The sequence below is a fragment of the Anabrus simplex genome, chromosome 1 (genome assembly GCF_040414725.1).
Source record: "Anabrus simplex isolate iqAnaSimp1 chromosome 1, ASM4041472v1, whole genome shotgun sequence".
Classification (NCBI taxonomy): domain Eukaryota; kingdom Metazoa; phylum Arthropoda; class Insecta; order Orthoptera; family Tettigoniidae; genus Anabrus; species Anabrus simplex.
The window spans coordinates 728564308-728585807 of record NC_090265.1 but is presented as its reverse complement, the minus strand read 5'-3'; the positions used below and the strand labels follow the sequence as shown (position 1 = coordinate 728585807).

At 39.5% G+C, this 21500-nt stretch overlaps 1 protein-coding gene across 1 annotated transcript in view; it reads left to right on the top strand.

The window, feature by feature from the left end:
- Positions 1-1878: 1878 nt before the first annotated feature.
- Positions 1879-21500, top strand: part of LOC136872674 (golgin subfamily A member 3) — a 224370-nt gene continuing 204748 nt past the window's right edge. The window contains exons 1-3 of the mRNA XM_067146489.2: positions 1879-2075; positions 2555-2737; positions 17835-18017. Coding sequence (XP_067002590.2) covers positions 2055-2075; positions 2555-2737; positions 17835-18017 — 387 coding nt within the window. The 5' untranslated portion in view covers positions 1879-2054. The remainder of the gene's footprint in view (positions 2076-2554; positions 2738-17834; positions 18018-21500) is intronic.

The window sequence follows — 21500 nt, the reverse complement described above, 5'->3', positions numbered from 1 at the left end:
TTCCCGACTCTGCTACGAAATTTGAAAAGTGGTACGAAGGCTTGAACGGGGTCCACTCAGCCTCGGGAGGTCAACTGAGTAGAGGTGGGTTCGATTCCCACCTCAGCCATCCTGGAAGTGGTTTTCCGTGGTTTCTCACTTCTCCTCTAGGCAAATGCCGGGAGCTTCCTTCACCCTTCTTTGTCTATCCCTTCCAAGGCCCCTGTTCAGCATAGCAGGTGAGGCCGCCTGGGCGATGTACTGGTCATCCTCCCCAGTTTCATCCCCCCGACCCAGAGTCTGAAGCTCCAGGACACTGCCCTTGAGGCGGTGGAGGTGGGATCCTTCGCTGAGTCCGAGGGAAAAGCCAACCCTGGAGGGAGTCTTTTGCTAGCAGTATAAAATCGTGTCAATATACTGCTCTTTTTATTACTATTATTATTTACGCAAGTATGGCCTATTTAGTTAATTGGTTAATTCCAGTGGCTCGGGGGCTGGGGTGTGTGTGGCATCTTCAGCATTAGAAATCATCCTAGGTAGGGCTTTCATCTTCACAGATATGCAAGTCGCCTAATAGGCTGTCTATTATTATTATTCCCTGAGTATGTACTTGATTTACTGGAAGATTTTCGTGAGCCCCCTGAGTCAGTGTGTGTCACTTCGGAAACTGCTTACCAGAAATTAGTGTGTGGTTATTTAGTGCGTGTAATCGAAGAAAAAACAGAATGCAGCACGTGCTTGAATAACGTTTCTACCTCATTAAATTCATCCCCATTGATAGCTGCGCTAGCCCTAGCAACGATTTATTGGCCTATTTATGAGGCTTCAGAAATTTGTTGAGGCGGCTCTACCGTACTGCAAGAAATCTGCAAGTTTGCTCCAGACTATAAAAAAACTATGTTCTACCTTCTTTGTGCCAATGTAGGTTTTTAAAGTGTTTTGGTAACAATAAACACCAGGAACTTGTGTCAGAAACTGTGGTGGCCAAAGTCGTGAAATCTCTACTTAGTAATGTAGGGAAGTACCATACAGACAAAGTTTCCAGGTTTTCTTGTTCGTCGAAACCTCTTTCTCGAAAAGTGCTGAAGCTATAACTCTCTAGAGCACCACTTTATACGTAAAAATCATTAATATTTCTCTTACTTTCAGATTTTAAATTTTGCTGGTATGCTTATCTAGTTGTATTCACGCGGTAAATGGGTACGTTTGGTGTTGCCATCTAGCGGCAGATTTTTTGTAAGGCGTGTTAAGGGCCCCATACACGCGCAGACTTAGTCGGAGGTAAGTCTGCACAAACCAGTCTCTTCAGACATGTCTCTGTGTGTATGGCCGATAAGTCTGCCGACAAAAAGTCTGCAGGCAAGTCTCTGACATTCTAGCGCTGCTTGAATTCAGCCGGAGACTTTGCGACGTAAGCGCCATCTCAGAGTTGCGGCAGAAAATGTAAATGTGATAACCTACAAATATGAAAACTGAAATTTATTTTTTGCGCGTCTCTTTCGTGCAGAGCGCTAAATTGTGTCCAAATAACAACTCATCTCCTACACCGACTATCTAATTAATTTCGGTCCGTATACATTTTTCAACCATCCGAAGCCCATAATCTTAAACAGAAAACAGCTGAGCGTGACGTATTCAACTTCCTCGGTAAATAGTCATTTAGTCTGAGCGTGTGTGGGCTACTGCATACTTCCGACTTACCTCCCGGAGGCAAGTCTGTGCAGGTAAGTATTCCAGAAGTCTGCGCGTGTATGGGGCCCTTTACACGTTTGAGTATGGAATGAGCAGGCAGTTTAAGCAGCCATCGGATGCAGATCGAGCAGGCAGCCATCGGATGCAGATCGAGCAGGCAGTGGTAAAATCATTCGTGTTCCATAGTTTATTCCATGGTCAGGGTGTTTGGTTTGGTTGGTTTATGGTTTGTTGGTTTGCCGAGATTGGTTTAGCTGTGTTACTCGAAACTGGTGATGTATTATGTATAATGCACCGTATAGCTACTAAGTTTTTCAAGATGAAATCTCGCATAGCAGTTTCTTCTAGTTGTGCGAACATTCAGCACCTGAGAAATTGAAGAAATGAGTCGCAGGGACAGTGTGGTAAGAATGGGATGGGCTGTACTTGACAGACAGGTGTTGTTAAGTGCATCCCTTGTTTTTTTGATTAATATATGTTATAGATCTGTAGTTTGTAGATTTGTCTTAATTTTCTTGGTGTAATATGTTGAAATTGATATTGTATCACGAAGATATCGTACGTTTCCTTTGTAATTAGTGTAGGTCAGAATCTGCCCCGGAAAAAGTGTTAGAGAGAAAGAGAATAAGCGAACCTCATTGCACGAGAAATTATGTTCGCAAGTCTAAATTTAAGCTCGGTGTGAGAGAAATCAGTGTGTGTGTTATTTATATCGTAGTTGTAGTTTGCTGGTAGTTTGCTTTTTGCTTTCTTAAATGTTTATTTCACTCTGCTCTGCATGCTCTTGTACTATAAAAAAGTTCTTCAAATCTCTTTATATATCAGAATGGGGGATATTGCCTAGAATGAGTGCATGAACTTGTTTCTCATTCATGCTTGTTAGTGTGAAGATGAATGGTCTGAAATACAGCAAAGATTTGCCAAAGAAGGACTGGACTTCGACAGCCTTTCTCCAGAAGAACGTCTCCTTCATGTGTGGAGATGGTTGGTGGATGCAGAGAGCAATCTGCGAAGTTCACGGCGCCAGTTGGACAAGTTGCGGGATCTACGCAGTGAGGAAATGGAAGTGAGTATGGCATTAACAAAAATCCATGCTCTTCTTTTACCATTTAATTAAGTTGGAGAAAAATGTTTTAATTTTCCTCCTCTACTCTTGCTACTAAGCAACTGATGCAGTGGGGTATAAGAATTGTTGATGTTGAGATTTTTGGAAATCAGACGTCCACTTTCACTTCCCAGCCTGCAGTAGAAATGAGTGCCAAGATGATTCCTGGGAAGTAAGGCAGTTCGGCGTGGGGCTAACCACTCGTGTACGTTCAGGTTGTGAGGTGAATATAATTTTTCACCATTAGTTGACCTTTTTTAAGTGTGTGTGTTTTATCACCCCTGGATTATTTTCAGCATAAAGGGTTAGAAAATGGATCATCATGGTTTTATTTCTAGCATATATGCCAAGCTAGAGGCATACAGTGATAGACTTGTAGTCTATATTTATGTATGATCATAGGTTTATTAGTTTTTAATGACATCTTTCTGGGCTGTATTGTGAGTGTGATGCCATATTGCATAAATTTCAGTCAAAGGCAGTGCCTGTTGATGCCACCTGTATGGAAAAGGTCACATAATTCATAAATAGGTTATAAAAATAAATATTTCTGGAGCTGGTTTGGTGCTAACAACACATCACTGTCCTAGAAGTCAGATAAGGTAAATAATGTGGCTTATGCTTTGGTGCCATTCTTTCAGTTTTATCCTTTTTTCTTTTCTCCAGAAAAATGTTGACCAACTTAATGAAGTGGTGAATTCAACACAGTGGAATTGACTGTTTAAACAGTTATGTATAGAACTGTTCGTACATGTGTATAAATTGAAAGCAATAGTAATGAAAAGTAAGTTTGCCATAGTTCCCAATTAAGCTCATGGGGGGTGATCTATCTCTTGAAAATTTTAAAATTGTTGTGAATTAGGCCTACATCAATTTTAGGAGAAATTATAAAAAGGAAAACTTTTTTTTTAACAATCTCTTCGACAACTCTTCTTAGGGAAGTTAATATCTTCTTCAGCTTAAGACAGGAACCTGTGTTTAAGAAAATCTTTGAACTGTAGTTCAATTAGAATAAAGCATGTGTTCTGACAGATCGCAGCACGTAGCGCTGGGCATAGGAGTGGGAGCGCTGTGTTCCCACATGATCCGGCTGAAGTTACTACATCTTCATTAATCCATCTCATTCTGCACTAGGCTCTGCGGGGATCATGAGAGCGTTAGAATAACATTAAATATCGTTACTATTATTCTAAGGTGGATCAGTAGTAATTTTATCAGCTCAAATATCGTAAGATATACTCCTCATTCCCCTCCCCATATGCTTTTATCACTCTATCTCCAGAAGATTGATTTCATTTGAGGTAGGAGAATGGCACTTTTGACTGGCCTGCTCAACATTCTTGGTTCAAATCCGGGTGTGGATGAGAGAAATATCTTAAGAGATTTTTGTCTAAAGCGGAGAAATCGGTCTGGCCCTGTCATAGGTGTCGGCACAGTTTACAATGCCAGCTATAATTTAAATTAAAGTTGTGAGCGGTAAAAGTCTGTCTTTCACCATTTCGTTTTGAGTTCCTTTAAACTTGCTCTCATTAGTCATGGGACCTCTTTTTTTATTGAATTCCAAAGCAAAAAAGAACCTCATACATTCTAACCATAGGTCGTGATTCTTAATTTCTGAAATCTCACATGCTTTGTCTAAACTTCCAAAAAATTGAAGCTCATCCACCTTAATGAGAAGGAAGCACAGAAGACGAATTTATAATTATTATTTTAAGAAATAAAAAATAATAAACATTATCAAAATTTTGAAGGTTGCTGGAAACACCTGTTATACTTCACAAAGGAAAAATTAAATGTATCCCCCTAATTCAATACAAAACATAAATCCATCATTAGATGAAGCAATACTTCGATTCGAATATCAGCTTTTCAAGGCAATTTTGTTGACTTAATGCTGAAATTGGAAAATTTTTGTTAGCAATTTTCAAGAAAAATCCAAATTTTCATTTTATGAATATGATGCTGATTATCAGAAAGCAGACTCACATACTGGTTGATCTGCTTTAAAATGCACTGTAGAGAAGCTCATCACAGTAGAAAATTGCTCACCTTCACGGTGTGAGTGGAGCCACTCCCAGGGAGGAATCGCTTTCTTCACCTGCAGAGCTGGAACTGGAACCGAGGGAGGTGATCATTTCTTCCACACAGTTATCAAAAACTCTTTCCTTTCTTTCACTGCCTCTTCATCACTTCCCCTGTGTGCTTCACCACAGATGCCCAGTTTTCTGCAGTGACATTCTCAATACTCCTCTCTGGTCAGTCTATTTTAGTGATGGTGAACCTCTTGTTGTTCTCAGCTAAATAACCCTTCACTTGTGCCCAAATATTTTCTATGGGGTTAAAATGCGCATGTTAAGGAGGCAGCCTGATCATCTGATGGCGATTCCTTTTTGCTATCTCCTTGATGGCATAAACTGGCTTCGGTCTGTAATTTGTCACAAGCTCCATTAGCTCTGACTTTGTAGTACCAGGTTCAGTGGTAATGTCTCTGTTCCGAGGTAAGACTTTTCTTTCTATCCAAGCTAGCATGTCTGCTTTTCTTGTCTGCATTGTTGGGCTACTGTCCGCTATTACAGAATGGTATGGAGCATTATCCATAACAATGGTGGACTTGGGAGGAATGTTCTTAAGGAGGGAATTTTCAAACCATGCTGTAAAGGAAGCATTTCTTCGTGGTAGTCCCTTGTTTTTTGCGACCGGAACACGAGGAAACAGTTTGGAACAAAGCCTCGGGCACTGCCAGCATGCAGGACAGTGATCCTACATCTATTTCCTAACTGGGCTTTTATTGTGCCTTGTGGAGTTCTGTTCCCATGGTTAAGGTGTGGCCAGCGTTTACAAATGTTTCATCAAGCCACACAATGCTTTCGTAATCTGCATTCCTAACAGCCCTCAAGTAGCGACACCGCCAAGCCATGATATCATGTCTCTCCATCAACACAGTTCAGTTTGAGTATTTTTCAAAGTGAAATACTAACTCCTGAAGAGAGGTTCGAAGGGAAGACGCTCTACCATAAAACAATTGATCTTTTTTGAGACTCTTATGTAGTTTCCGTAGTGTTGGGTGTTCCTCCTTCCTGTTGCTCCTTCCTGGAAACCATCCATACTGGTCACTCGTTTGGCATAGTGCCGGGTTTTGCCCGCTGTTGATAACCCATCATATGATGGTCCAGATACATTCACTCCCCCTCTCTCCCCTTCACCTTCTTCCCAAGGTTTCTTTTTCTATTCTAATTACTGTAGCTTGAGATATTTTTAATGCTGCTGCTGTTCTTTCTACAACTTTGTTAATGTCTATCAATGGGCCTCCATTTTCCCTTTCAGCCTCAAAATATTCTTGTAAGGCATACACCGTACCACAAGCTTGACCACTCACGAATAACTAAGCGTGCATCCCCATTACGCTTGCCTTTTTTAGAGGGGAATGAATTCTTGGTCGCCCTCGCCGTTTAATAGCGCTCTGAACAGATTGTGACATTTTGTAGTTCAGTAAATAACAAGGTGTTAAAAATTGCGCTATACTGCACGATACTAAAATTTACACTAAACTAAAATGCCAGTCTTGACAACGATACACTTAGTAACACAAACACAGTAGCAATATAAAAATTTACCTGATTTCAAAAACACACTATACAGATGGACACATGATGAGAATGCCAGGGGAGAGAATACCAAAGAGAACATTCATGGATACAGAGACTGCAGAGGCCTAGGGGACGGCCTAGAATGATATGGAGGAGCTCTGTTGTGGACTGTATTGCAAATAGGAGTCAATAGCAATAAAGTACTAGAAGAGGAATGGTGGAAAGATCGAGTTAAGGTGGAGGGCTTTGGTACAGTACCCTACCTAGAGATAATCTGGAAAAGGGAATGGGTGATGGTGATGATGATGATGATGATGAAGAAGAAGAAGAAGAAGAAGACTGTACAGTATACTGATTGGCAACGTGGAATTCAGACCGACTGCCTCTCGGAGCTTTAAGACAGAGGGGGTATGAAAAGGGAGAACTTGTGTCAAGCTGGGATTGGCTTAAACGAGAGGCGTGTACTGGTTGCCATAGTGACTGCCACCTCGTACTACCACGCTGGGAGCTGGCAGAACACACAGGTTGTTTTAATAGAACTATAATACAGGGATTGAAATAGTCTAAGTACAGTAATGAAGTGGAACAAACAAGGGACAAAATCAAGTTATATAGAGAAAGACACGATCACAAACACAATGACGGATTTTGCTCCTCCTTGTCCTTTTGCGTTTGTCCATGTCTCCTCTTTCTATTGATTCCTCTTCCAATTCTGATCTGTCTAGGACAGTAGGAACCGAAATGGATGTTCCACACAAGGCGATGCTCCTTTGTTGTTAGTTGTAGAGAGTGGCGATAGGAGCGTTGTTAGGTGCTACCAACTGATATTTTTTTTCTCAGCATTGCTTTTGTGTGCGCAGAATAAGAGGTTATATTTATTTTCCGGTTTTCTTTATTGGTTTGTGCACATCCTGGCTAGTGACAAAAACCCATTGTTCTAGCTTGTTAGGGTGTTCAGAAAGCTTCTCGAAGGGAGTGAGCCCCCACATAGCACAGGCCGTTTTGTGTCAGCCCTTGGCCCACTTCGGGAATAAGGGTTAGATTTTCTTAACAATTTTTCTTTATTGGTTTTCACACGTCCTAACTAGTAACAAAAGGCCATTGCTCATATGTTATCAATTTCAATATGGTCCATATTGACAGTTGGTTTCTATGAAAGGGTAGAGAAAGGTCCACCTATTCAACTCTCTCGTTCTCCTCAACCAGATGGTTGGTGGGTAGCATGAATGTCCTCATCCAACGACCTTCTATCCTGAGCCAGCTGCTTGATTAGTTGATATCGATGTCGCCCTTTAATGACGTTGAGGAACCCTGCTCTTGGTTGCCCTCTTCTAGTCTTTCTTTCAAGCAGTGTGGTGCACCATGATGAATGCCGGAGTAAATGACCTATCCAACTACATCTTCTTTTCGTGATCATATTCTCTAGACTGATGGTTTCTTCAGCTCTCTTGAGAACTTCATTTGTTAGCCTGTGAGTCTAGGGTATTCGTAACATTCAACGCCAGCACCACATTTTGAATGCATCTATTCTTTTCTTATCAGCCTTTAATAGAGCCATAGGTCGCAATGCTTTCTTACTGGAAGGTATATTGCTTTGGAGCTCAACAGGCTTCTTATTGAAAACTTCCTGGGCTATTTGAGAACGGACATCCTTTTCACACCTCCCATCAGATGCAATGATGCTTCCCAAATAACTGAACTGATTTACTTGAGCCAATTTTCCTCCTTCCATACAAAGATTAACATCCTGTTTACCATCCGGAGTACATTTCATTATCTTGGTTTGTTGTTTTGTTAACATTCATGTTACATTTTAGTATTAGATCATTCAATTTCCTTAGTGAGGTCTCTATCTCTTTCTCAGTTTCAGGTATGAGGTATGAGGGCAATATCATCCGTAACACGTATTGTTTGGTATAGTTGGTCATTTATTTTTATTCCATGGGTGGAGGTGGCTGAAAACTCTTTTATTGTTTCTTCTATATACACATTGAATTATAGAGGTGACAGACCATACATCCTTGCCCTACACCTTTTATTTTCGTGTTGATTTGCTCCTTTCCTATAGGCCTAAGCACTGTCTTGTTCTTGTACAGCTGACAGATGATTTTCCGATCTCTGTAGTCCACTTTCAAACTTCTAACGGCTTTAAACATAATATTCCAGTTAACATTGTCAACCACTTTGTCTGTACCAATGAAAGCTATTAGGATGTTCTTATTGATTCTTAGGGCTTGTTCAGTAATTGTTCTAAGGCTCAGAATTACTTCTCCATTTCTTCTAAACCCAAATTGATCCTCTGAGAGATTTTCTTCTATTCTTTTCTCCATGTGATGATAAACAATTCTTGTAATAATTTTGGAGGGATGTGTTACCAGGCATAACTTTCTATAATCTTGACATCTCTTTGTATGATTACTTTTTGGGATAGGTATCAATACAGTTTTCTCAATCTTCCGGTATTTCTCTGCTAGTATAAATATAATTTACTAGTTGATATAAAGAAGTTTTTGCCTTGTCCCCTAGCGCTTGCAGTATTTCACCTGGAATTGAGTCTACTCCAGGTGATTTCCTTTGTTTTAGCTCATTCAAAGCTTTATGAAATTCCTCTCTAAGTATACATGGTCTCAGATCATCTTCTATTTCACTTTCATTTTCTTTTACTGTACATCGTCATCTATTTATCCTTCATATAAGTATCCAGTATTCGGGAGATAGTAGGTTCAAATCCCACTGTCGGCTGCCCTGAAGATGGTTTTCTGTGGTTTCCCATTTTCACACCAGGCAAATGCTGGGGCTGTACCTCATTTAAGGCCACGGCCGCTTCCTTCCCACTCCTAGTCCTTTCCTGTCCCATCGTCGCCATAAGACCTATCTGTGTCAGTGCGACGTAAAACAACTAGCAAAAAAATATATATATCCTTCATATAGGCCTTCTACATATTCTTTCCTTATTATAGCTATCTTATCCTGCTCTATTGTCACATCTCCGTTGCTTCCTTTTATTGCACTGAAGGACTTTATCTTTCTTTGGAACTACCTCTTTTTCGGTATTACCTTTGGTTATATTTTCATCTATCTGTTTACATTGTGTTTTGATCCACTCTTTCTTTGCTTTTTTTAGTTTCTCGATGGATTTTATTTCTTATTTTCTTGTATTCTTCATGATTTGCTTTCCTTTTGGCCATCTGGCGTGCATTCTTTAGTTCCAAAATGTGGGGTATAACCCATGGCTTAGAGATTTTCCTCTCTTCTTTTCCAAAACAATCTTCTGCTGCATCAATTATTTGTTTCTTGATTTCTTCCCATTTTTCTTGAGCATTACTTCCAGCCAGTACTTCAGTATTAATTTTGTTATTAGTTTCTTCTGTGAACATTTTGATAGCCTCACTGTCTTTCTTTAATATACTCAAATTCCATTTTGTGGCGTCTTTCTATTCTTTTTCAGTTTGTCAGCCTGTCATTACCATGGGGTTATGATCAGAGTCAATATCGGCCCCAGGATAGCTTTTACTTGATTTCGATACTGTTCTCGAACTATTGTATGGTCTATTTGATATCTACTACTATTTCCAGGCATTGTGCATGTGCATTTTCTCCTTTTTGGCTGTCCAAAGAGAGCATTTGTAATTACAAGGGAGAGACTTCGACAAAATTCAATGAGCTTTTCTCCCCTTTTGTTTCTGGAACTAAGACCATAATCGCCAACCTTATCATCTTGTCTGCCTTCTCCAACAACTGCATTCATATATCTCTGAGGATGAGATTTTCTTCATCCTGGACCTTTAACAACATTTCTTCCAGTTGTTCGTACACTTCCTCCACTTCGTCATCTGTGTATGTAGAGGTACACCTGTATTAGAGCTGTATCTCTAGGTTCTGTATTTAATTTTATGAGCAGTATTCTTTCATTATATCCCCAAATACCTGACAGTCGCTGTCCTAACTGCTTTGTCAGTATAATTCCAACACCACTTTTTCTGTCTTAACAGCCAGAGTACAAAACTCTGAAATCTCTGCTCCATAGATCTCCGAACCGGGTGAGTTGGCCGTGCGCGTAGAGGCGCACGGCTGTGAGCTTGCATCCGGGAGATTGACCTCCGAAACGGGGGAGGAGCCTCCGGTCAGCTGTTTCCAATATGGCGGCGAGATAGTGACGGGAAATGAACACGACAGTGATCGGGTGTGCATCTGTAGGATTTATTAAGTGTTCAAAATGTCTTTGGTGTCATGTGCGCAACTGTTGAGAGTTGTCGGAGATTTCACGCGTCCATTAGTGGAAGGGGAAGAAATATTCAAGCGTAATTACTTGATATGTGTAGGTAAAAGGTTTGAAACAGAAGATGAAACTGGTGTTGTAGCGTTGTGTTTACAATCATCCCACATCGATTCAAAACCCCACAAAGTTAATGTTGTGTTGAACAAAGGGAGTGAAAATGTGAAGTGCAACTGTACATGTAAAGCGGGTTTGTCAGAGAAATGTTACCGTTGACACGCTAATGCACCTTAGTTAAGCTACTGTAATTTTCCACTATTAGAGGTTATGGAGTAATTTCTTGTTGATTAGGTCCATGCCAAAGCCTTAGCCAGGTGACGGGGAGTTACCTGTCTTGTAAACTGTAATCTTGGGGAAGAAATAAAATAATAATTCTACTAAGTAAATGTTGTAAAGCAAATAAATCCTAGGCTTTTTTTTATACAGGCTTGTGTTGGAACAGCCTACATCCTAATCTTAATATTCTTCCATTTTTACCATCAGCACAAAAGTTAGAACTTAGACCCGACAATAATAAGTATAAAAATTATAACTACCTACAGAATATGCAGAGCAAAGTTTGAAAATTATAATTAAAGAATACTATAACCTCTACAGTCACAGCTGTTTGGGGTTGAAGAATACTTGGTTTGTCGAATTCTACCAAATAATTAGGATATGGCTTCTAATTTATGATGATCGGGCGAGTAGGCCGTGCGGTTAGGAACGTGCAGCTGTGAGCTCGCATCCGGGAGATAGTGGGTTCGAACCCCACTGTCGGCAGCCCTGAAGATGGTTTTCTGTGGTTTCCCAAATGCTGGGGCTGTACCTTAATTAAGGCCACGGCCGCTTCCTTCCCATTCCTAGACCTTTCCTGTCCCATCGTCGCCATAGGACCTATCTGTGTCGGTGTGACGTAAAACAAATAGCAAAAAAAGCTCATTTATGATGGCAAAATACTACGTATTTTCTTTCATTGAAAGAAGTATTTTATAGACAATTTAAATGCAGTGTTTAATTACTACCAGTTAAAGATATTACTCACACGTAGATAGTTAATTTACTGTCTGCTGTTACACATATGAAGAAGTTTACAAAGAGCGGATTACATTCTATGTGCGGCACAGAAGTATTAGGCTACAACTTTATCAGTATTTTTGATGTAGCTAAATCTTTGTGAATACAAATTAGAGACAATAACTATCAATGAGTACAATAAACAGTACCGGTACCTACGCTGTGGAAACAAGTCGTCTTCACGAGAATGCAGACTGTACACTGTCATGTATCACGTAACGCGTTTTCCAACTGACAGCGCGGAAGCCCATCTTTCTCTCTGAACTTTTTGTACAGGAAAGTAGTGAAGAGATTTCGCATCCGTTTTATACGATTTGCAACCGTATACAGAGCAGTACCTCCTCAAATTTGACAATTTTCTTTCTATTTCCATCACGACGTCAATGCTTCACCATGTAAATAAAGCTCACCAGTCACTATGTTGCAGCTTCAACATTCTTCCGCGTGGCTGCGCCATCCAACTTTTCTGACGTCAGTAGTAGGTTCGAATCCCACTATCGGCAGCCCTGAAGATGGTTTTCCGTGGTTTCCCATTTTCACACCAGGCAAATGCTGGGGCTGTACCTTAATTAAGGCCACGGCCGCTTCCTTCCAACTCCTAGGCCTTTCCCATCCCATCATCACCATAAGACCTATCTGTGTCGGTGCGACGTAAAGCCCCTAGCAAAAAAAAAATAGATCTCCGCTATCTGGCCATCTTACCTCACTCATTCCCAAAACATCCGTTCCTAGTCGCTTCATTTCGTTCTTCACATTCTCCAGCTTACCACACTTTTTGAAGGATCTCGCGTTCCATGTACCTACTTCGTAGGATTTGCTCTTGCCTTTTCCTGTATCCCCCTCCGGAGATCCGAATAGGGGGCTATTCCGGAATATTTTACGTTCAAAGACATCATTATTCTTTCTATTCTTGGGATATCACAAGGATCTTTAATGTTGTGGTTTCCCCTTGCCTTCCACACCCTGTGCTGTTGACCTACAATTAGGTTTATCCGCCTTAAGAAGTAATTTCTTACTCCAAGGACATCAGGGTGCCCTTCCTCTTTCTTCTCATCCGCCCTCGAAGAGGCCTTTGGTACTTGGAAGAGCTGAACGACTTATACCGGTGGTTACTTGGTGTCATGCTCTATTACTTCCAAGTGTTGGTTTGCACTTCCACCATCTATACCGTACCAAAGTCCATCTTCTCCGCCATAGATGTCGTTGAGGTCTTCACACGTAACCCCGAGCTGGGACCCTTACCAGATAATATACTGGGTCATTGCGCTCTGGGACTCACATTGGCAGGGGCGCCACTCCCTGGGTAGGGCTGCCTCCGAGGAGGGTCCCTACCTGTTACCTGCACCTATTCAATACCCTTAGCTTAATATAGTGTGCTATATACCGGTAAGTGCTACTAGTTTCGACCGTACATACATTGGGTCATCTTCAGCCATGATCTAATTGGAAACATATGTTTACATACAACCAATAATAAAGAATAGAATTTGGTATGTCTTAATTTAAAATCGAAGTCTAAAACACAGATGAAGTCAGACTACTCATTTAAAATTGAAACCAAAATGACACATCAAAATTGTTTTGGTTGGTGTTGAACCATGTCATCGTCCTTATAGTAACCAGGTGTTCTTGGGTCGACCTGGGAGTTGGTATTCCTTATCTGTATAGTAAACAAAATAAATATTTTGTGGCATCCGAAGAGGTCTGATGCAGTTCTTTTGATTTGACTCCCGTAGACGACCTGCACGTTGTGATGAGGATGAAATGGTGATAAAGACAGCACATACACCCAGTCCCCATGCCAGGGGAATTAACCAGTTATGGTGAAAATTTCCGACCCTGCCGTAAATCGAACCTGGGACTCCTGTGACCAAAGGCCAGCACGCTAACCACTTAGCCATGGAGCTGGGCATCTGTATAGTTGAGCCATTTGATTTATAAATTATGTCTTGTTGAATAGTAACATGAGTAATAGTTAATATTTAGCTTGAAGGGGACATTAAATAAGTGTTCCTTTTCATCAAATGTAGTGATCTGTTGTTTAATTTGGTTTGAAGTGAATGTCTGAAAAGAAAATATTTGAAGTGAATTATTGAGAAAAGAAGGGCACAACACTTGATAAACTTAAAACATAATTTTACATCAATTGACCAAGATTTAAGCATATTGAAAGTGGATACTGTTAGAAGGGCACCATGCTCAACATATTGGAGAACTGTTACATTCATTTAGAACAGTACTTTAACCCAACTATAATATTAATGAAATCAATGAAAAACCTAATATTCTGTTTGATATAATCTTTCCTTTATACGAAAAGTATAAACGCATAAAGACACGCTAAGTCCACCAATCAGTTCGTACCTACCTACTCACCCTCCCCTCCTCACACATCCCTCCTCCAGCCCCTGCCATTATAAGCTATACTTCTGCTCACTCTTAACAGTCAGTCTGGTGTTAGTGTCCATCCCACGTGCACACATTTTACTAGGAACATAGGGGTGAGTCTTATATAGCTGTATTTTCTTTGCAGACATTCACTGCAAACTAAATTAAACAATAGATCACTACATCTGATGAAAAGGAACACTTAACTCAAGTTGTGAATGTCCCCTTCAAGCTACATATTAACCATTACTCTTGTTACTATTCAACAAGACATAATTTATAAATCAAATGGCTCAACTACACAGATAAGAAAAACCAACTCCAGATCAACTCAAGAACATTTGGTTACTATAAGGACGATGACATGGTTCAACACCAACCACAGCGGTTTTGATGTGTCATTTTGGTTTCAATTTTAAATGTGTAGTCGGACTTCATCAGTGTTTTAGACTTTTAGACTTTTCAATGTGCTTCCTTAAGATTTCTGATTTATCTAACAAAGTACTTTGGTTTTAACGATCATTTTAATCATACAGACAATTCAACAATGAACCTTTAACACAAGAACTATTCCTCAGCAACTCAAATCTTTAAAGATTTCTTTCCTAAAACATAACTCTGTAAACACTGAAATAGATGCAATTACTGGTGCTGTAAGGAGCTAAGGGTGTAGCCCAAGGTTCAGCAATTTTAATCTTCTTAACTTGGCAATTGACTTCGTATTGAAGGAATTAATGAGAGGGAATATGCCTCCCAGCTTGGTTACCAATCGCAGGAGTTCAGAGTAGCCTACCAGCATTAGATTTAGCAGATGACATGTTATTAATTGCTAAAAATGAAGACTCAGTATTTTCCATGTGTGATAAACTGCCAACCATTATTTAAATCAGATTGTTCTTGTAGTGTTGTTTTGAAAATTGGAAGCTGAAATCTGTTGTTATTATTAGAACTATAAGTGGAATACAAATCACTTCCAAAGACTATAGAGAAAGAATTAAATACCTCAGGATTACATTCATTGATTCATCTTTATGAAAAAATATACAGTAGTTAAACAGCACTATAACAAAACTCATGAAAGTCCGATCGGAAAACAAATAGTACATTTTGCTCAACATGATTTAGCTATTGCAATGTGCCCCTATATCAAATCTTCAGAAAGGCTTGTTAGATAATATTGACAAGTTAATTAAGATTGCTGTTAAAGAAATAATTGGTTTAATGGTAGATAGTCCTGATCACCCAAGTGAAAGTCTAATGGGGTTTGTGGTTCCAATATGTAGGTAGTTCCAGTCCTAATTTTTAGATGGCGCTGGAGGTCATTCACGAGTAGATAGTTGTAGGAATGTTCTGTAGATGGCAGTCAAGTAGGCATGAAAAGAGCGATTTTATTAATTAAAGGCTGTTTGTTTCAAAGTGAAGTATTTCAAGTCTAACCTCAATCTGTGGGCCCTTCTGACAAAGAATTAGTTGCAAAACGTCCAGTATTATGGAGATAATATTGCTGGATTGCATTGAATCCGACTTTACTTTTGTTCAAACTAATATTGATTTTAAGCGATAGTTCCCATGATGCTACAGTATTTGTATTGTTTGAATTCCAAGTGCCCATGTGTTCGTGCTGTAAATCTTTGTTCCTTGTGCTTGTTTATTAGAAATATTTCTTCGCCAGTCCTTCTGAAATCCTGTATATCCTGTTTGAGAACACCTCAGGGGCTGGAAGCTGAGTAGTTCTATTAATGTATTTCTATATATATTTCCTGTCTCCGTGCACTTAATTCCGTTATTTTTATTTTCATGTGGTACTTGGATACTCATGTGATACCCATATCTTGCATATGCTGTGCTCTGGTGTCTTTCTTTAGAAGGGATTTATTATTTATCATACTATCAGTTTTGTGGTAATGTGTCAATCATTCATTTCAAGGTAAAGGTACTTTGTGGTGTGAGGTTATGCTCTCAGTAACATAGTACGCCATACAAACTAGGGGGTATCAGATCATTATTTAGAGCATAACAAGTACTTGAAAGTAAAAATAAGCTAATTATAATTTATTGGGACTGGAAATAGTAGAACTGCTGTATAATCGTCATAGAAGGGAAGGGGTGGATGTTGATAGGAGGGGAGGAATAGGATTGACGGTGGTGGGAGGGGTGGTGAGCATAACCGGATGTGTGTCACTACGGCGGAAGTCATCTCTCTGCACTGTCTGTTGATAATATTAGTAAGGTATTGCACAGAATGCTCATTGCGATGCAATCTCTGGTTGCGGACTGAAACTACAAGGGGCCATCTGTCTTGTAACCAAAATTTATTATTGACGTTCATCTCTATTCTGTTATATCCTCTTTGGTCCTGATATACAGCTCCAGGAAGGTTCATAGCTCGGAATTGTTTGAGCACCATGGGAAGTTTTCCTCCAGCACATAAATATCTGCAGGTGGTTTAAGTCCATAGTTGACCCACTTACTGTATAGTCTATGTATTTTGGGGGTGAAATCAAGGATAGTTTTAAATATCTTGATTTCAAAACTGATGAGGAACCAAACGTATGGAAAATTAGAGGCAAGTTAAGAGATAAACGGTATGAGATCTGGAAAAACTTATCACTTCATGGTAGATGGGTACCGCAGTTCACGGAATGGTCAAACTTAACTCCTGGATTTCCATCAAAAGAGAAAAAAAGACCTTACCTCATTCAGTGCATTAATGTAAAAGAAAAAAATGAATTGCAACACCATCACAGTTCATAATATCTCTGGTAGAAGCCCAGAAATCCATCGCAGTCACTGCAACGAGAATGAAACCCTTCCCTGTGTTTTTTTAAATTTTTATTTCTGCCTCAAAGGGGATCTTTATGCATATTTGGTGTGCTTCCAAAGAACTAATGTAAGGGTCGTTATTCAGTTTTTCTGGCCATTCACGTAGCAGTTTATTGGAGCTGTCTCGACCCTTGTGCAGCAGGGTGCCATCTGCAAAAGAGTAGGTGGGTTGCTTTTCTTGCCTAACTTTCTGAATTTTGTTTCATTTACTACAGCTACAGTTCAGATCCATATTTTCCATTCTTTCTCATAGTACTTTTGATTTTGGAATGGAAGTTTTCTTAATTTTTATGACAGTTCCACAATTTCCTGGCTTTGAAAAATAACAATCAGTAACATTCATGCAAAAGTAACACAAGAACTTCTAAGATATGCCACATCGCAGACCACTAATATCTAATGCTCCTGTTTTTTAACAGACAGCACACAGGATGATATTCTTTCAGTGACACAATGGCTTTCCCCCTCTGGTGATTATCATGGCTCATGGTCAAGCTTTTTGGGAAGCTTGTCACAAGCACTTCTCTCCTGCTGTTTTTGACAGTGGATTCCAGTTCCCAGAAAACACCTTGTACAAGTATCGACAATTCCTTTTAAGGAAAGAAATGTTCGAAATATATATCAGGCATAGGCTATTATAAAAAATAATCACTATGGGAAAAAGTGACTGCTGCATGATTCTCTCTCATCTCTTATTACTTATATCATATTAAAATTCCTACTGTGCTTCTTTTTTCTCTCTTTTCTACACATATAGCAGCACATTTCCTTTCTTTAAAGTGAAGATGGGGACATCAAGATAGCAGCAGATATTATTTAAATGCAAGTTTATGACTTTTGATCATCAACGTTGTAATCTCTGTCAAATAATATGATAGGATGAGAACTTAATAGAAGTATGAATATTTCTTTCTTTACTTTGCTGCAGGAGATGGAAAGTTACATTGGTCACATTCGTGATCTTGCTGAGAAGCGTGCGGATCACTTGGAATCGGAAACCCTTAATCTGCGCTCCAGATTGGAATCCTCTCAGCAACAAACTGCAACTCTTGCTACCCTTCTCGAGAGGAGTGGACTGGACTGCATTGCAGAAGAGTCTTTGGGGGAACAGGTGAGAAGAAACATCAGTTTATTTATCTTTCCCACACTAAGCAAGTGGCCGCGTGGTTTAGCAGCTTGCATTCGGGAGATAGTGGGGTTGAACCCCACTGTTGGCAGAAGTAAAGATAGTTTACTGTGGTTTCCCATTTTCACACCAGGCAGATGCTGGGGCTGGACCCTGCTTCCTTCTGGCTCCTAGCACTTTCCTATCCCATCGTCGCCATAAGACCTATCTGTGTCGGTGCGACGTAAAGCCCCTAGCAAAAAAAAAAAAGCACTTTCCTAGCCCATTGTCATCATAATACCTGTCTGTCGGTGCAACGTAAAGCAACTTGTAAAATAAAAATGTATGTTTCTCAGTCCCTGTTTCTGGGCCATAGTTTTGTCATTCCACACTACTTATGAAATAACAAGACTATAACAGTTGATTGTCCTACTTTCCAGTTAACATGATATGGTGTATTGACATAGGTGAGACCTGGTCAACTTGTTTTATGGTGAAAATATGATCAGTGCCGTTTGTGAAAAATCACCTGTGTGGAATGTGAAAGGCGAGCGTTATCATTTTGGCAATATACAACGGGAACAGCGTAAATGCAAAATAAAATGAATCATGTACAATCTGATCATTCTAATGAAAAGTTTCTGGAAATAGACGGTGATTACCAATTTTCGGCAAGGTGAAGGTTCCTCACAAAAGCTGATTGTAAGAAATGAGATACACCAAGTTTTTACAGATGAGGACCAACTGCATCACACTTCATTGCACATGCTGTTTTTGTGTGCGTACACACCATTCACGTCTCCTTGGACAATCATCAATAGCTGAAACAAGCCCATTAAATGACACACTTCAATCAGGATCCAGCTCCACCATTGTGGGCTAACGACACTTGTTCGGTAACTTTTCAGGTGTATCATAACAAACACAGTTGTTTAAATAATATTTTTTTTGTGGAATGTTTCAAGAGGACTACAAAATTTAAGAAGGAAATTTTTTTTAAAGACATCAACATGTAGATACTGTTCAAATTGGAAGGAACATTTTTGTACTTCTGTTTAATTCATTTCTTACATTAATATTGTTGATAGACCTTGTTATTTTTAGTATACAGTATAGTCTTATATGTATTATTTGTACCTTGGTTCTTCTATGAATACTTAAGTGTTTTTTTAAACAATTGAATCGTGCAGTCGAGTAAGGAACTAAGTCAGATTTTGCTACTTTTCAGGAGAGCAAAAAAACTGATTGTCTTCGACACGCTTCAATGAATAGTTCCCATTATTTTATATAATATTTAGATCAGTGATAGATATGTAATGGAGGTAACAGGAAAATGCTCAAGAAAAATTTATAAATTTTATGACCGTTTAAACTTTTTTGACTTAGTTCCTTTCTCCAATAATACCGAAAAAAATTTGGAGTTTGGGAATAAATCTCTCGTACAAACTACACCAACCTTTGTTATATATTAAACATAGCTTAATGAAATACATAAACACTGTTTACAGTTTATCCAACAGAAAAAAACAGGGAAAACAAATACAAATGACCTTGAAGCGCCAAATAACTACAGTATTACAACCGAGACTACTAACCTAAGGGGAATTCATTGGCTGCGAAATAATGTCCAAATAAAATGCCAAAGCATCCTCATTCACAACATATTTCAACAGTTTACGCAAGTCCTTTATTTTCTCAGCTTTTATTGGAACCCCACCCTCTGGATATGCTGCCATTGGTTTCAAGGAAAATGTGCAAAAGTTACCTTTCCCAAGATGAAACGTATGTTTCACAATGCTGTTTATGAAGGGAAGTGCTACAATAACTCCTGGTTTCTCTGCCCTATATCTGTATTCTTTAAACGAAGAAGGAGAAAATGCAATCTTTCCAGCACGAGGAGTATTCTTTGTCGATGTTTCAGCTGATACAGTCACTTTTTTAAAAAACTCAGGCCACCACTTGTCAAAATTAAATACTGCACTTGAGTCTACTAACTTAACTGTAACATTTGCTTTGCTGTTTACAATAATTGCCATATACTCTTCGATAGTATAAACTCTGTCTACATTTTTAATGTTTTTCTTAAATAGCCCAAAGTCCCTGTCGCATGGTAGGAATGAATGACCCCTCTCGGGAAAGTACTGTCTAATCTCCTTAAATCGATTTGAAGCTGCCAGGCCTAGCATTAGTCTCATGACCGTATGGTTCTTATTTTGGCCTGGAGAACCATCAGAGAAAACGTGTAACTGGTCAACATTTTCTGACACAAATTCGTCTATATAATCTTTCAGGAAAGAAGCAACTTCATTCGCACCCTTCTTTCCTTGGCCTTCATGATACATATACACAACACACTTGTCCGTTGCAAGATCATGCATACAAAACACATTCACCCACAACTGTCTCATGTAAAACACTTCTTGCACCGGTATGTGTGGCAGGGGCAGGTTTTGCATAAAGTCAAAGGCAAGGCCTGTCACTTTGTCATTTGTTCTGCATAGTGTTGCAACTTCTTTCAAAGACCTGTAGAATTTCCTGCTTCTTCTTTTATGAACATCATATTCAGCCTGAGCTGCACGCTTTGCTGATTCACAAATATGTGGACTCCTAAGTTTAGCTGTGAACTCCTCACACTTGCTGCAGACATCGATCTGTGGTCGTCCGAATCAGTAGTTGTAATTCTCAACAAAATAAGTCCTGTAGAAGCTGTACTTGACTCCACACTCCGGGTATTTTGTGACAAACATGTTGTGCATTTCTTTAATAGTTAAGCAGGCATCTAAGTAATGCACTTCTTTCCCTCCGTAATGAGTCCGTTTCAGAGGGAATGATTGAATATGATCGGATATCAGTTTAGTGACATCTTCCGGTATCTTTCTGGTATTTGGATTGGTTCCTCTCTTGTCCCTGGGAATTTCTCCATGAAGAAGAAGCATTGTGATACGGAATACTCTTTTCTGAGTGACGGCATGCATGCTCATAAAAGCTGAACGGCATACCTTCTTTCTATTGTTGCCATCCATAACAAAGTAAGTGAAACTTGCTGCTTGCTGCTTTGAATTTTCATTCCTCGGTCTTCTGGTCTTAATTTCATTCTTCTCGATGAGGCGCTGCAAGTGTAAATCTTGTGCATCCTTACTAGGAAGTTGAAGAAACTTGGAAAGAATGGACATGCGAGCCTCTTCGTTTATAATCTCAAAGCACTTCTTTCTGCATCTAGAAGAATAACATATTATTAATACTAAGTATAAATCTGTACCATACGTATTGTTATCTAAAACAAGAGTAGAAAGTTTGGTTGCATGTTAGAATATTATTTACTAAACAATCCCTAGTAATACTTCTCAAGCTCCTTGCTTACCTGCAGTCAGAACTGGTTTCTTTGCCTTCCACAACTCTCCCACGTTTATTCACATATGCCAGTCCTCTGAGTCTTGCGTGTTTCAGAACACTATGCTTATGGCCCTCAGGCTGTGCCTTCCTTTTCGG